The following is a 16019-nucleotide window of genomic DNA, read 5'->3' on the forward strand; positions in this document are numbered from 1 at the left end:
GCAGGTGAAGGATCGCTGCGCCCCGGTCATGTCCGCCTTCGGCTTCCCCTGGCCCGACATGCTGGAATGCGACCGTTTCCCGCAGGACAACGACCTCTGCATCCCCCTCGCTAGCAGCGACCACCTCCTGCCGGCGACAGAGGAAGGTAAGCCTTCTCTCTTCGTTCCACCCACTCCCAACTAGCCTGAGGTGCTGGGACTGGGGGCGGGGGAACCCCGGAGCCTCCATTCTACAGCTTCGTTGGTCCCGGCTGGGGGTTCCAGCCTTAGATGTGGCAGAAGCTCTTCCCTGCCCTAGTCTGTTGCCATACCGTGTACCAAACTTGAGATATCCACCGCTGTGCCAAGACCCCTCCCTGGTTATAACAACAACTCCCCTTAGGGATTTGAGCCAAACAAAAGTGCCAATTCTTGTTTGGAGATGCTTGCTCTGTGGCCTCGCTTCTGAAAGCCTTTAGCATGGCCGGGTCCTGGGGATGAGCACTCAGGCCAGAGGCTTCTGCTTAGCCTCTCTCTCTGCGCGTTCTTGTCCCACGGGACAAAAACACACGATACACACGGACCGCCCTTTGAGCTACTTTGTCTCCTTTGCCAATTTAGGTTTTGGAGATAAAACGAAGGCTGGCTGGGAGTGAGTGGAGCACTGGATGTCGGTTTTAACTGCCCAGGTGTTGGAGGAAGAGAGGATAAAGGGAATCTCCAGGAATCATCTTTTTTGTGTGTCACTATCAGCTTTTTTTTTTTTTTTTTAATCTTAGGAGTGGTTTTAATTAACTGGAGAAAATCATGCAGAAGAGTCTCCTCAAGTTTTTAGAAAACAAGAGGGGAGTTCATAGGCAAAAACCATCAAAGCAATGAAAACCTCATGGGCTCTTGATATTTTCCCTGAAAGGAAAAAGTATCCAATGTGTCTGAGCTGATTTAGGCCCCCTGAGATAGAAAGGGGGCTTCCTAATCCGTCTCAGGGCTTCAGCAGCAAACCCCCTTCAATCTCTAATTGTTTTCCTGTAGACATCATTAGTTAAAGAAAATACAAAGTTGTTTAGCCATCTTTCCTGGCAGGCACCGTGAGTCTGCAATCATCTTATTGGTTAGGTTTCTAATTTATTGCAAATGTTTGGCATTTTTCAAACATTTGTCCAACATATACCATAGAGTAACCAATACAGACAGGTTGGTAGCATTTCATACACATTCTGAGCCTCCCCACTGGAAGTGTTTCTCTTGGGTTGGGTAGAGCTGAGGCCGTTTTGTGTTTGCTTTTGTTTTGCTTCCTACTATCAACCCAAACATACACTGGGTGTTTTCTCCAAAATTCACTTTCCTGCTGCAAAATAAGTCTATATGCCTGCAAATTTTGCTCTTTGATATTTTTAAATATCTGATAACTTTTCTATTGTGAGTCACCATGGGAATTTCTGGGTGTGAATATCCAATTTCATACTAGTAAAAACCTATGTAATTACACCTAAGTTTTAAAGATAGCATTAGGCATATTTATAAAGTAGAGGGGAAAGTGTTGTCTTTTCTTCCTGAACATACGTTCTTTTACAACAAAAAATCCTGGGTCTGCTCAGACAAAGCCCACAGAAAGTTTTCCTTCATCTGGATCAGCTTGTCTCCAGGTCTGTTGGCTTGCATTGGATGGGCAACAAGTACCTGTACCAGGGACCTGGAGGGGAATGATGAAATAAACCGTAAGTCAAACACAAACTTGGCAGGAAGCATGAAGTGAAGGAGAGCCAGTTAGAGCTGGCTGTTGGAATTACTGAGATGTGCTTCCAAGATGCAAGCAGGCCCTAGAGGTTCCCCACAGCACAACACTAGCCATCCTTCCCAGCCCAGATGAGAAAAATACATGCAAATTCCCCCAGACCTATCGCCCTGCTGATCAGAAGGTTTTTCTCCATGTCCTGCAGATGAGAACCATCTCTCCATCTTCCCAAGTACCTCCAGGGTTTGGATCTTTTGGTGCTTTCTCCTTAGATACTTGGGAAGGACTGAAATCATCCAAGGGGCGAGGAGGATGAATTGAAAAGCTACGACCTCTGGGTCGTCTTGCAACACACACCTCCCCACATCTCCCCTTTTGTTTTTTGGGGGGTCAGTGCTAATAAAGCAGGACATGGGCCATTCTCATTTCACCCAACCAGAAATGGCAAGTGCAGCACTTAGGAATGAGGGGTCCTATTTTTATAGAGGAGGCAGAAACGGGGGTCATACAGGACAATGGCTGCTCTGGTCTGGCTGCGTCCTTTTGAGTTGTTTACAAACGCCACCTGCTGTTCCTGTGGAAGCAAGCTCACTAAAGACCTTTTCACGTTTCCAGCTCCGAAGGTGTGCGAGGCCTGCAAAACTAAAAACGACGACGACAATGACATTATGGAAACTCTCTGTAAAAATGATTTTGGTAAGTAACCGCCACCACTGCCAGATACCACGTCCACCCAAGTTTTATGGACCAGGGAACGTTAAAAGTGTAAATCAGTAAGAAGTCTCCAGATGAGGCTAGGTGAGACAGGACCACATCTCCTGCTCCCTAAAGTTGCCTAACTGACTGGTTCCTAGTTCTTGTCACATGTCCCTGTCGTACTGAGTTACACTGGATGACGTTCACAGTTTCCTTAGACAGTAATCCAATGGGAATTTCTCAGATTACCAGTGCACAATGGCCAACTTCTGATCTCTCTTTGGCTTGTGTGTGTGTGTGTGTGTGTGTGTGTGTGTGTGTGTGTGTCTGTGTGTGTGTATGTGTATGTGTGTGTGTATGTGTGTGTGTGTGTATATGTGTGTGTGTATGTGTGTGTGTATGTGTGTGTATATGTGTATGTGTGTGAATGTGTACGTACGCACGCGCTAGTACACAGAATCCTGTGCCATGTTATCTTTTTCAATTGCTTGAGATGTGCGCCAAGAACAGAAAAGCACATATGACCCTCAGCAAGCATTCAAGCCCTTAAGCTGGCCCAAAATAAACACTTGCACTAGCATCCAATGACAGTATTTTCACTCTGTGTGTAGCGCAGAGTGACACATTGGTCATGGTTTTACAGTCAGGAAAGAAGAAAGTTTTCCAAGTTAGGTGACGGAGGTTGTGATGCTTGGGATGCACGAAGTAACACATGAGTGATGTTAGCCAAGGACCACAGACAGTAAGTCACTGCCCTTAGGGGGTTATAGGAGGAAAGACAGATTTTAGCCGAAAAAACACCACCTGCTGTCCTCAAGCCCCCAGGTGAAGGGGGAGACTAGCCAGACACAGGGGCAATGCCAAAATCAGAAGCAGGAGCGGCCAGGGACTTTACCAGATTGCTGCCTCACCCAGAATGCACTGTTGTTTTAATCCTACTCCAATGGTAGGCACCTTTGGTTGTATTAGAGGGGTTGGTATCCCTTAAGGGTATTATTCAGTCAAAAGTGGGAAGTTATTGGTGAACATAGAAGGCCACTGGTCTACCAAACAGCATGGAGTCTAACAGATCCATGTGAACATTTCTGCACACTCCACACGTCCCTCAGACTGAGGACACTGGTCCGGGTTGCCACTGTTGAAATCTCAGGCTGAGTCATGTCCCTAACACTGTGAACAGCCCTGGTCGCCGGTCTTCGTCCACTTCAGATCTTTTCAGGAAGCGTCCTGAGTTGAACCTTGGCTGGTTCCTGAACTGTACCCCCGACACAAGGAGAGACTTAACACTGTTGAGGAAGGAGACAGACAGAGTAAAACTCCAGGTCCTCACTAACAACTTCCCCTAGCAGGAGGAGCCACGCATGGGGCCTATAAAGTTTCATATGTCTGTCTTCAAACATACAGGCCTCAAACTATCTCAGTGGTGGGTAATTTTCAGTCTCGAGCATCTTCCCAAACCCCAGTCCTTCACTGCCATAAGTCAGATGATTATTTAGTAAAATTTACAGTTCTATGAAGTATTTTCTCCTGGAAGCTCACGCTCTTTATACCACACATAAAATTTCTCTTCTGACTTTCGTGGGACTCCCAAGCAGATACATTTAGGAGACCACGCGCGCACCCACACGCACACCACTTGCTTGCTCTGTGGCTTACCTCACAGAAGACAAACTTACTGAAAACGCCACTATGAAGATCTGAGCCAAAGAAGCAGTGTGAATATGCTGTACAGTGTAGCAATGAGGAGATCTGCCCTCTGTCCCCAGATAGGGACAATGAAGGCGTGGTCCATTTTGTCTCTGTCCTTTGGGGAATCGGAGATGGAACAGGCTGACCAATGAAGCTTATTTACTTCCGCACCAGCAGCAGGCACAGCACGCCCCGCCCCACCCACACTGGAAACAGGGAACTGGGAAGCCCCTCCTTCCCTCCATGGTGGCGTGCCGCTGGGTGGGTGGGGGACTGTCACCTGTGCTTCCTACCATACCCGGTGTCCCCATTCACACCTTCCAGAGCAAGAATGCTATTTTGGCCTTTAATTCCCTATGTTTTGTTTCAGCTTCAAGTCTAAGGAGGAATCCCACTTCCCCCGTGATATATATTTTAGAGCTAAAGAAGGGTAATTAAGACACCTCCTTCCAGCTCAAAATCATAGTTTTGTTTTTGTTTTTGTTTTCTGGTGTTTGAAGCTCAAGAGTGTCCCATTGACCAGAGGCAGCCTTGCACTGGCGCCGTCTGTGTTAGAGACGACACTCTTTGCTCACGTGTAGTCAGCTCAGTTCACCCCTATGGTGGCCTCCCATCCCTGTTAGAGACAGAAGAACATGTGGCATCTCCATGTGGCTTATTCCTGAAACCCTGAGGAGCCTGTGGCTCAGATGAGGACCGTATCAGACAAACCTGTCACTCACTAAGTCACAGCACCCTTGCTTTGCTGGGTGAAGTAACCATCCTTTCCTTTTTGTCTGGAAAGCTAGCTCAGTTGAGTTCCTCATCTGAATTGTTTTTTTTTTTTTTAAGGAAAAGAAAACCTCAAAGACACACACACACACACACACACACACACACACACACACACAATTCTCCACTATTACTAATTTAAACAATGCATTAAACCCCATCAAAGTTGGGAAGTCACACACGCGTGTCATCTACTGCAGCTGTCGGTGGCACCAAGAGTCTTCGGACACACTGGAGTTGAGTGACTTAATGCTTCACGAGGATGGGAATTTGACTTTGCCTGGAAGAACACGGAGCTAGTGTAGAAAGGGTTCTGGGGACTAAGCTGGGACACAAGCTACCTGGGTGGCCTGGTACAAGTCATGGACCCTTCTCTCAATTTGCATCTCTGTGTACTAATGAGCTTTTAATGGGATGACCCTTTCTAACCTGAAAACTCTATCCTTTTCCTGCATGTGTGGAGTCCTGAAATTTAATCCCAGCGTGTGTATTTCCCAAAGCCTAGTGTTCATGGCTATAAAACGTGTCTTTTATAGTAAACAACTTACTTTGGGGTCTTAACGTTCTAATGACTCTACATACACATTTTGGAAACAGTACATACATGATCTGTAAATGCCTTGGCCTTGGCCAGGCAAATGAGAGCACATAAGGATGGAGTCTTCAGAAAAGACTTTTATGGCTAAACATGTTGTGCTCTTAAAAAAGAGACTTGCATATTTCTTCCTCCTTGTTACTTTCCCAAATCAAAAGCAGCTGCAAGATCCATTCTCCTTCCCTGTAATCTGTCCTTCAGAAAACAGTGACTGAGACACCATTTCCTCACAGGTTTGTCCAGAAACCTCTGTGACACAATAAACCCAGTTTAACGTTGGCAGCCTGGGAGGCTCACGTTTCACCTAAGAGTTAGGCCTTTCACCCCGTGCTGAAGTCTCCTCCGGTAGGGCAGTCATTTGCTGAGGGTAGCAAGAACCCCATGCCAAGGGGCTTACCAACACAACTGCATGGTGTGAGAAGAAGAGTTAGTTACCTGAGTCCTGCAAGAATGTTCTGAAAGGATGGCTGATGTGGAACAAAATGCCCAGCCAATGCTTTGGGACTTTGGAAATGGAGCCACCTACTGCTCCCAGAGCCAAAGCCCCTACATGCAACCCCTGACAGTCTTTCTGGTTATAGACCAACAGGCAGCCAAGCTAACAATCGACACAGCTCTCCCTCATCCTAACCCGTGTTTTGTGTTGTTCCTGCCCCCGCTTGTCTTCACAGCACTGAAAATCAAAGTGAAGGAGATAACCTACATCAACAGAGACACCAAAATCATCCTGGAGACGAAGAGCAAGACCATTTACAAGCTGAACGGTGTGTCTGAAAGAGACCTGAAGAAATCGGTGCTGTGGCTCAAAGACAGCCTGCAGTGCACCTGTGAGGAGATGAACGACATCAACGCGCCCTATCTGGTCATGGGACAGAAACAGGGTGGGGAGCTGGTGATCACCTCAGTGAAGCGGTGGCAGAAGGGCCAGAGAGAATTCAAACGCATCTCCCGCAGCATCCGCAAGCTGCAGTGCTAATTTGCTAGTGGGGTGGCTTCTGACTAGCCAGGCCCAGGGCTCCATGGACCACTTCCGCTCTGCGAACTCACTTCCGGTGTCCCAAGCACAATCCCGAACGCTCCAACTCCAACTTGCCCTGCCTCTTGCATGTGTGTGCCCCTAACATTCCCTGAGTTATAAGGCCCTCGGCGGCCTCGGGAATGGATAGCTGTCTTCACATAAAGCGAAAGCCCGTCCGGATCTTGTAGAAATATCCAAACTAATAAAATCGTGACTATTTTTATGAAGTTTTAAAACAGCTCATTTTAAGGTTAGTTTTGAATAGGTAGTACTGCGGCCTGAGAGGCACGCTCCCTCTTCGGTCAGTCCGTTGGTTTATACTGTGCACTCAGATTGCCATGTCAGGCAAATGTTTGGTTTTTCCTCTGTGGTCTACACTTGTGGGTCTCAGACTTGGTTGAGATAAAGCTGGCTGTTATCTCAACCTCTTCCTCAGCTCCCTCGCCTCGGCGTCTGAGTCTTAAAACCCTTCATTGCTCATTTTACACCCTCCTTAACTTCGACTGTTGCATGCATCCCATCAGTTTATAAGAGTACAATTAACCATGCCTCATTGCATGACGCCTTCAAATAAAGGCGAAGTAAATGCAGTTTATAAATTGACTTGAGTATTTTAAACTTTGTTTGAAACATTTTTTTTTAACTCTTATTTTTTTTTTTCCATTTTTGCAAATTAAATCATTGTAGCTTACCTGTAATATACGTAGTAGTTTACCCGGAAAAGTTGTAAAAATACTGCTTTAACCAACACTGTAAATATTTCAGATAAACATTATATTCTTTGTATATAAACGTTGCACCCTGTTACACCTCTTCTTCGTCTTCTGTCATGTCCCCTTTGACCAAGCAGCTGGGAGGGAGCTGGGAGGCTCGGTCTTCCCTCCAGCAAGTGGAAGTACCAGCTCCTCCGGGTTTTACCGGGAACTTCCTCCTCCGACATTAGCACCAGCCTCACATTTCAGCCAGGTTTCACCACTGCTGCTCCAGCAAACGGGGCGAAGACTTGAATGCTCCCCTTGGCCCCTCTCAGCAGTTCAGTTACATGCAATGCCACTCTGCACTGCAGGGTCACGTGCTCCATAATCCTGCTGTTCCTTGCAGGAGGTTCGTTACAGTGGAAAAGAGCAGCCATTGTGAACATGGTAATTCCTTCCCCCTCTTAAGCTCCACCAACCCTGAGGTAAAGAAAGCCACGATTTGGAGAGCATCATCGCTGGGAGTCAGGATAAAGGGAAATGGCGCTGACGAGCAGATAAAAGTCAAACAGACAGCCATAAACGTCTGTCTCAATTCATGGAGGCCACTATGACAGAGTGGCTTAGACTGGGCAATTAATAAACAACAGAAATCTATTTCTCACAGCTCTGGCAGTTGGAAAGGCTAAGGTCACGGAGCCAGCAGAGTCAGTGTCTGGCGGAGCCTCTGCTTCATAGATGGCTCCTTCTCACTGTCCCCTCATGGCAAAGGGGGTGAAAAACATCCCTGGACCTCTTTAACAAGGGCGGTAATCTCATTGCTGCCATTATGACCTCGTCACAAAGGCTCCACCTCCTAATCCCAACTCACTGGGGATTTGATCTCAAGATGAATTTTAGAGGGGCACAACAGTCTTTAGCAATGTCTGTCCATCTATCTCATTAGTTTATTAGAAAACTTACTTAGAAATTCTAGCCAGCACATGACACTGAGGTCCAGGGACCAGGCAGCAGAGCTCCTAAAACACTCGAGCCAGTGAGACGACAGATTCTGCCCTCTGCTCAATGTAGGAGGGAACTGTGGAACCATGAGGGGCTGGCCTTTGCACAAGCACTTAGTGAGCAAGTATTTACTGACAATGTGCCAGACACGTTTTAGGTACTGAGGACACAGACATCGTCTTTTTCCTTATAGAGATCACGTGAGAGACTGAGGAAAATAAACAACCTCAAGACTGTATCTGTAAAACTGGTGACTTGAGGGGAGACGGAGTTCAGATCATGCGAGCGCGGCAGCTCCTTGTCTATTCTGACTTTCTAAAAGATTTGTTTTGTTCTTTACAGTGTGTGTGTGTGTGTGTGTGTGTGTGTGTGTGTGTGTGTGCCTCCACAAGAGTGTAATGCCTGAGAAGTCCAGAAGATGACGTCAGATACCCTGAAGCTGGAGTTCCAGGCAGTAGTGACTCACCCAGTGTGGGTACTAGGAAGTGAATTTGAGTTGTCTGCAGAAGAGGCACATGCTCTTCACCAGAATCGTCTCTCCAGCCCCAACCTGGCTTTTTTTTTTTTTTTTTTTTTTGAGACAGGGTTTCTCTGTGTAACAGCCTTGGCTGTCCTGGAACTCATTCTGTAGCCCAGGCTAGCCTCAAACTCACAGAGATCCGCCTGCCTCTGCCTCCCAAGTGCTGGAATTAAAGGCATGTGCCACCACCACCTGGCCCAACCTGACATTTTTAATGGTGGCCATGTGAGGACTTATTCTAACAGCGTTTTGTAGATCTAGCTGAATAACCTCTTATCTTCTACCCATGACCATCTCTCTATAGCACCCTCTCTCTCCACAGCTGCACAGTTTAGCTGGTCCCCTTCATTTTCCTCTGCACTATCACTTAATTCTGCTTCTCATCAGATCTTCAAATTCATGGCAAACCCCCTGGGTATCTACAAAGGATGGCCAGAGTTACCAGGGAACTCTGTGGAGGTCCCTGCAAATGCTATGTGGCCAGCAGAGTAGCAATCCACATGAGGCAAGAAGGAAATCCAGTTCCGCACTACTTACCTGGCCAGTGTTGGTTCAAACTTCTAGAGTCTGACCCAAGCAGTTTGTTTTGGGCATACTTATAAACACAGTACAACTTTGGGAAAAAGTTTCCTCGAGACAATTATCATAATAAAGTTTAAGGCATGACTACGTTGAAACTCCTTTGCAAAGTACCTGTGACCTCTTCCATAAAAATAGGTTCCATTAACTGAGAAACAATGCTCAGCAGTCTGGGAAGGGACTGAAATCAACATAGTAATCTGGGGGATTTGTGTGAAGGCTGGCCCCACAGATAGCAAAAGATCATCAGGTTATTAAATACATCCATCCCCAGCTTTCTGGGCAGAAACGGGTATAATTCCCTCCATTAAAAAGAAAGCAGGCAAGTTTAATATTTTGGGTTTCCCTAGTGCTACTTGTGAGCATGAGGACGTCGTACCCTCTACAGAACTTATGGTCAAACAGTTAAACTGGGAGACTTGGGGATCAGGAAAAGACAAAGGAAGAAAATAGTAAATAAAAATTTCACTTCATCAAAAATCAGGACTCAGAGTGGGGATAGACTCAATTTAGCAGAAGTGGTGAAAAGAAATAACTTGGAAGGAGCAGAGGTGTGATGGCAAAGGATATATATATATAATCTCAGCACTTGGGAGATGGAGACTGGAAGTTCAGGAGTTCAAAGTCATCCTCAGCTACACAGCAAGTTCAAAGCCAGCCTGGGCTACAGTAGAGCATGTCAAAACAAACAAGCAAACAAACTTGGAAGAAAGCAATCTACTTGAATGTTCTCTCTCCAAACAAGCCACAAGTTGCATACTTACATAATGGGATGCACAATCTTGGACTCTAAAAACCACTTTGATGCCAGACAGGGCCCCGCTAAGTCCCTCTAGCTCATGCCAGCGTCTGCTTCCTGTCATGTATGTCTTTTTGTGCACTTTCCAGCCCTGCCCTCGACTCGTCTAGTTCCCATCTTTGATACAGTCACAAACACAAGGTGTGCTTGTAGTAAAGCAGTTAGGCTTGTGCTAGATTTCATTGTTGCTGTTTTATTTTATACTAATAAACATAGCTTATTTATCCTTGAAATGGTTGTGGCTGTAGAGTTAATTACATCTTCAATCACCAGCTTTCTTTTGTAGGCAAATGGAACCATGACTGTTCATCCATGAATGGAAGCAGGAAGGGCTTTGGACTTCTGAGTTCCTTTAAATGATTTGTGACTAGTGGAGACACTTAAAGTAGAAGACTGGCCTAAACATAAAAGCTAAAGAATATTAAAATTATATGTCCCGAGGCAGCTCATCCCTCTTCCCTTTAATAAATAGCTCAAGATAGGGTTTGATCTATAAAAATGGATGTAGGAGTTTCTTGAGTAGCATTTCCCAATTCCACAAAAAAATAAAAAGCATTGCTTATAAACACAGTTCAGTAGACTGAAACTAATAGTGCAAAGGGCTCAGTTACCCAAAAATACTCTCCATCCCCCACTCCCTGTATTCTCATCAAACAATAATATGTCTGAGTATTTTACCTCACAGCTCCCTCACTCTCAGGTCTCCAATGTTCTTTGGTGGAAGGGGAATGTCAACACTGAAAACCAAATCCAAACATAAGCTTAACACTGCCCTTTGCCCTACATTTCCTTATGCAGTTACTGAGTCTACAGGATTGAACTGTGTGATTTCTGCCTATGAGACACACTATGTATGTACAAACTAATTTAGTAACTCAGCAAATATTTACTGACCACCGGTTATTTGACAGTGGCTTATTCATCAATAAATGCACATCAAGTGTATGTCCACAAGCCAGGCACTCGTCTAAGTGTGGGTGCAGCAATTCTGCCCTACTCCAACTTTAGTCTTGAGGAATTATACCAATTCTGGTGATACAGGGGCGGGGCGGGGTGGACTCCAAAAGGACTCAGAACCCAATAAAGAAGAGAGGCACACACCATCAACATGATGTCAAAGGGACCTGTACATAGCCTTCAGGGATGCCCAGAGGAGAAAGAAGTTAACCAGAGTAGAACACAGAATATTCAGCTCCGGTCAAGTTTTAGGATCATTCAAGAAATGTCAGTGACTCACACCACAATGTCGTCTATTAAGACAGTTCAGACAGACTGTACTGCCTATGGTGGTTCATTTCAGCTATTAACTTGACTGGATGGGGAAATGCATAGCGCATTAGTAAACCCAGCTCTGGGTATCATAGAGAGAGTGCATCATATGTGCTCTGATCTAATCCTTGATGAGTACATAATATGATAGTGTTATTAGGAAGTGGTGAGAGGTAGGGGTGGAACTGAGTTGGAAGAGAGCAGTAATCGGTCATAGGGAAAGTGTCTTGAGGACTGCATCTTGCTTGGTCTCTTCCTGTGTCTCCTTTCCCTGCTTCCTGGCTGCCATGATGTAAACAGCTCTATGCCACCATGCCCTATGATAGACCGAACCCTCTAAAACCGTGAGCAAGCACAAACCTTTTGTTATTGTTGTTTTAAGTTGTTTATGTCGGGCGTTTTGTCCCAGCAATGAGAAGGCTGGCTAGCACAGCATGGCTCCTTCTGGGGTTATCTGATCCAAAGACTCCCTACTTTGCTACTCTGTGATGCCATCTAGATACAGAAGCCACCTTCCTCTTCTAAATGATGGTTGCTGTGCCTGGAAGGCCCTCCGCTGTGAGGAAAGCCACCTCTCCTCCAATCCTACCTCTGCACCACCTACTAAGCCTGCTGGGTCCACTGAGATAGCATCAACTTCCCCTCCGATCTTCACCTGCTTTGTTCTGAACTTCATGAACTCACTGCACAGCACAATAGAACATCCTCCAGCTCCCGTAGCACAGGAGACATGACCAACCTCAGCCAACCTGAAAGGATTGCCCAGAACAACAGTGCATAGAAGTAGAGATGAGTGACAGAGGACGTTTGGGACACTCACAAAAATGTGGGAATCCATACATTCCTGGATGTGTTTGAAATTGTAAAAAAGTGCTCTTCGTGAATATACATTTCCACTCCTTTGAATATGTATCAACAGGCACAGCTGCTGAGTCTTACAGTAACTGTGTGTTTAGAATTTTGAAGATCTGTCAAACCATTTTCCAAAGTGGCTGCGTCTTACAATTCTGCTTGTAATGTGTGAGGAATTTCACATCTTCACCCGAACTTGTCATTATCTGGCTTTTTCCTGCCAGCCATTCTGGTGGGTGTGAAGAAGCGTTTCGGCGTGGATTTGGCCTGTGCTTCCCTACCAAGTTTTCTTGGCATCATGATTCACATGAGCCCTAAAGTACAAAACAAACAACCCCAAAGTTCTTGATTTGTGAACAGAATGTTGTGTGTTCCTGAAATGGGTTATTCTTCATCCACAAAAAGGAATGGAATGCTGAGGCATACGACGTGTATGCCTATTGGAAGGACGGCACCTAAGAAGTCGGGCAAAGGCCACATAATATACAGTTGCATTTAAATGTAACGTCCATTATAGACAAGCCACAGGGAGAGAGTGGGTTAGTGGTCACCACGTGGTAGGGCAGGAGGGAATAAAGAGTGACAGCTAACGAACTTGGGGTTTCTTCACGGGGATAATGGAAGCACTCTGGGGTCAGTCGTGTTGACTGATCCAGTTTGTGAATCTATGACAAATCACGGAACCATCAAATTTAAAAGGATGGATTACACTGTGTATAAGTCAGATCTCAGATGTGTGCATTTTACAAAGCCAGGTGTCCCAAAATTGGAAAGCACACAGTGAGTGTGCTGTAATCGATATAAATTCCACGGCCTCAACCATCACAGCGCCTACTGGACCTTCTTCTTGTCTCAAATTGCAGACCTCTGGGGGCATAGTCACTCCTGGAGGATTCACCACTGTCAAACACCAGATCTCTGTCCCTAACTTTGTGTTTCCATTTTTGTCTTCTGGCCAAACACAAAAAGCGATGAGCATTTTCTATAGGGATATGAAAGCAAGTGAAACAGAACAGGCCCAGGCTTTGCCCTTTGTGTTGACTTCATGTCAGAGAGCCCTTCCCAGTGATGGCAAAAATGTACTTCCTAATTAACAGGCTATCAACTACGAAGTACAGTAACATGCCATTCAGCAGCAGGGATGTGTTTTGAGAAATCCATCACCATGCAATTTTATCGATGTTTATCACCCAGTGAACCCACACAAAGACAGCTACGGTGCCAGTAGGTCACAGAATCTCATGGGATCACAGTAGGACAGACTCCACTGTTAACTAGAACAGAGTTAGACATGGCACATGGCTGTAGCACACGCCCACTACAAAACATTAATAGTCTCATATAAAATAAGAACCTGCTCACACAGATGTGTGGTGCATGGTCACTGTACAAAAAGTAGCAGCAGGTGCTCATTCTGAACTTCTGAACTTCACGGGATTGCGCTGAGGGCACATAGGAAGCCTCTTTTCTTATTTGCAGTCTGTAACCCTGCGCAGTTCTCAATGGTTCCGGAATAGGTAGATATGGGAGGCTGTGGCCATGGTAACCACAGCCCTCTCTCATTCTAAAAGACCCTCTGCAGGTGATGGACTGAGGGGGACCTTCTGTGCTTCCTCTCCCTCCAAATGCCAGCGAGAGGCCTGGAGGAGAAGTGGTAGCAATTCGATTTGGCTCCAGATGGATGGAGGCAAAGGAAATCGACTGGAAGATAGTCTCCACTCTTCAGAGGCTTGCAATGTGCTCTCTCTCTCTCTCTCTCTCTCTCTCTCTCTCTCTCTCTCTCTCTCTCTCTCTCTCTCTCTCTGTGTGTGTGTGTGTGTGTGTGTGTGTGTGTGTGTGTATCTTCTCTGTCTCTCTCTCTGTCTCTCTGTCTCTCTCTGTGTCTCTCTTCTCTCTCTGTCTCTGTCTCTGTCTCTCTCTGTCTCTCTCTCTGTCTCTCTCTCTCTCTCACACACACACACACACACACACACACACACACACTTATCTTTGGAGTTTTTTTATTAGCTTCAATCACCTGTAGTCAACTGTGGCCTTAAAATAAATTACATGGGAAATTCTAGAGATAAACAATTCACCAGTTTAAAAATCATAAGCCATCTGAAATCTTTTTCATGGAAACACAGTGAAATCTTTTGTGGATGTCTTGCCAGGGACATAAATCACCCCTTTGCCCACTGTGTCCACACTGTATGCACTACCCATCTGCTAGTCCCTTAATAACTCCGTTAGTTATTAGGTCCACTGAGGACACCCTGTGGTCTTTTATATACTGTTTGGTGATATCCACAGTTTCGGGAATCCACTGTGCTTTGGAATGACCCCATCAAGCACAAAGGGGAATTATTCTACATACCAGCACCTTGAATACTAAGCAATCAGGAGTTGAAGTAGATGCAAAAGACTGGGCGAGCAAAGAGTAGAGAGAGGTGTATTGCCTTGGGGTCTGGGAAAGACCAGTGAAGGAACAGAGGCAGCCAGGCCCTGGAATGAGGGGTGGCACTTCCACAGTCTTAAATGAGGGAAGAAGAAGGTTCTGCAAGCAGATGAGTGGCCTGGGAGCCCTTGGGTGTAGGCACTACAAGAAGTTTCAGTTACCTGGAATGGGGAGGAAGCTCAGTGGCAGAGGGCTTGGCTGGCACACAGGAAACCCTGGCTCTACCCCTAGTGTGAAAATAAAGATACGGATAACAATAACAAGGATAATTTTCAGGTATATTCATGGATAGGATGCAGAGTAAGAGATCAAACGAGTGTTAGAAGTCAGCCTCCTGTTGGCGAGTCTATAGATGGTCTTGTTTAAAAACATTCATATTTTTCTTTCATAAGAACATGACTTTGGTGGAACAGAGCTGTGGTGTGATTCTGGCAATCAATCCTGAAGTACAGGAGCTATGCGGGCAAGTCCTAAATACAGGACCCACACCACCACAGCCTGGAGGGCAGGAAGCTGGGACAGCCTGGATGTTGCTGTGCATTCTCCTTTGATCTTGCTGTAAGCCGGTGACAGCTACCCACCGGGGACGATTCCGAAGATGAAATGACATCAGACACAACCTACGCTAGCCCAATGCCTGGGCAAGCTGTGAGTGTGTGAGAAAGATCGACTCTTTTCACGGCCAGGTCAACGGACCAGTTTGCCTGGGATGGGCTGTCTGGCTTCTAACTTAGTAAAGAGGAGACATGTTAAAGGAGCTGGCAAAAGAAAGCAGGGTGAGGGGAGGGACAGGAGCCCCAGGGAGGACTGAAATGTGGTTTTCCCTCCCACTGAGGGGCCCCTGCACTCAATAAACTAGAATGACCCTGGCTGAACTTCCAAGCTTGAAACTACAGCTGCTTTTTAAAAGGAGTTCTTCTTTCTCAAGATCAATTGTTCGGCAGAACTGAAAAGCTTGCTCTCGGAAGAGCCTGGGTCCTAAAAACCTGCAGGGCAAGCCATTAAAAGCAAGAATGTGGGGTTTCTCCTGGGGAGCGGGCACACCACACCCTCCGTTGTCACTGTAGAGACTCTGCTGCCCTCTCCTCTAAACTACCCAGAAACCGGAGAACCTAAAAGCCCCGGGTCTAGCTAGCATTATTTAAATGAACTGGCTGTTATATGAACCTTAAACCACATGTCATTTGGTTGTGAGGCTGCCCTGGGCCAAGAGCTGTTTGTTAATACTGTCGGTCCCAGCTTACAAACAGACTGTGTTCCAAAAGTGCATTTGCAAGGCTGTGGTTTGAAAGGCAGAATGCATTTTCCCCATAGATGCAAGGTTATAAATGACCATTAGGGCTACAAGCCAGCATATAGGAGCACACAAGGGCACGCACATGT

The 16019-nt window shown here is 46.0% G+C and overlaps 1 protein-coding gene across 1 annotated transcript in view; it reads left to right on the plus strand.

Moving 5' to 3' along the window:
• The window catches only part of Sfrp2 (secreted frizzled related protein 2), a 7290-nt gene extending 580 nt beyond the window's left edge, over positions 1-6710 (plus strand). The window contains exons 1-3 of the mRNA XM_028894279.2: positions 1-146; positions 2330-2410; positions 6137-6710. The exon at positions 1-146 is cut by the window's left edge and continues 580 nt beyond it. Of these exons, the coding sequence (XP_028750112.1) occupies positions 1-146; positions 2330-2410; positions 6137-6441 (532 nt within the window). The 3' untranslated portion in view covers positions 6442-6710. The remainder of the gene's footprint in view (positions 147-2329; positions 2411-6136) is intronic.
• The last annotated feature ends 9309 nt before the right edge of the window (positions 6711-16019 follow it).

Source organism: Peromyscus leucopus, chromosome 6 (genome assembly GCF_004664715.2).
Source record: "Peromyscus leucopus breed LL Stock chromosome 6, UCI_PerLeu_2.1, whole genome shotgun sequence".
Taxonomy (NCBI): Eukaryota; Metazoa; Chordata; class Mammalia; order Rodentia; family Cricetidae; genus Peromyscus; species Peromyscus leucopus.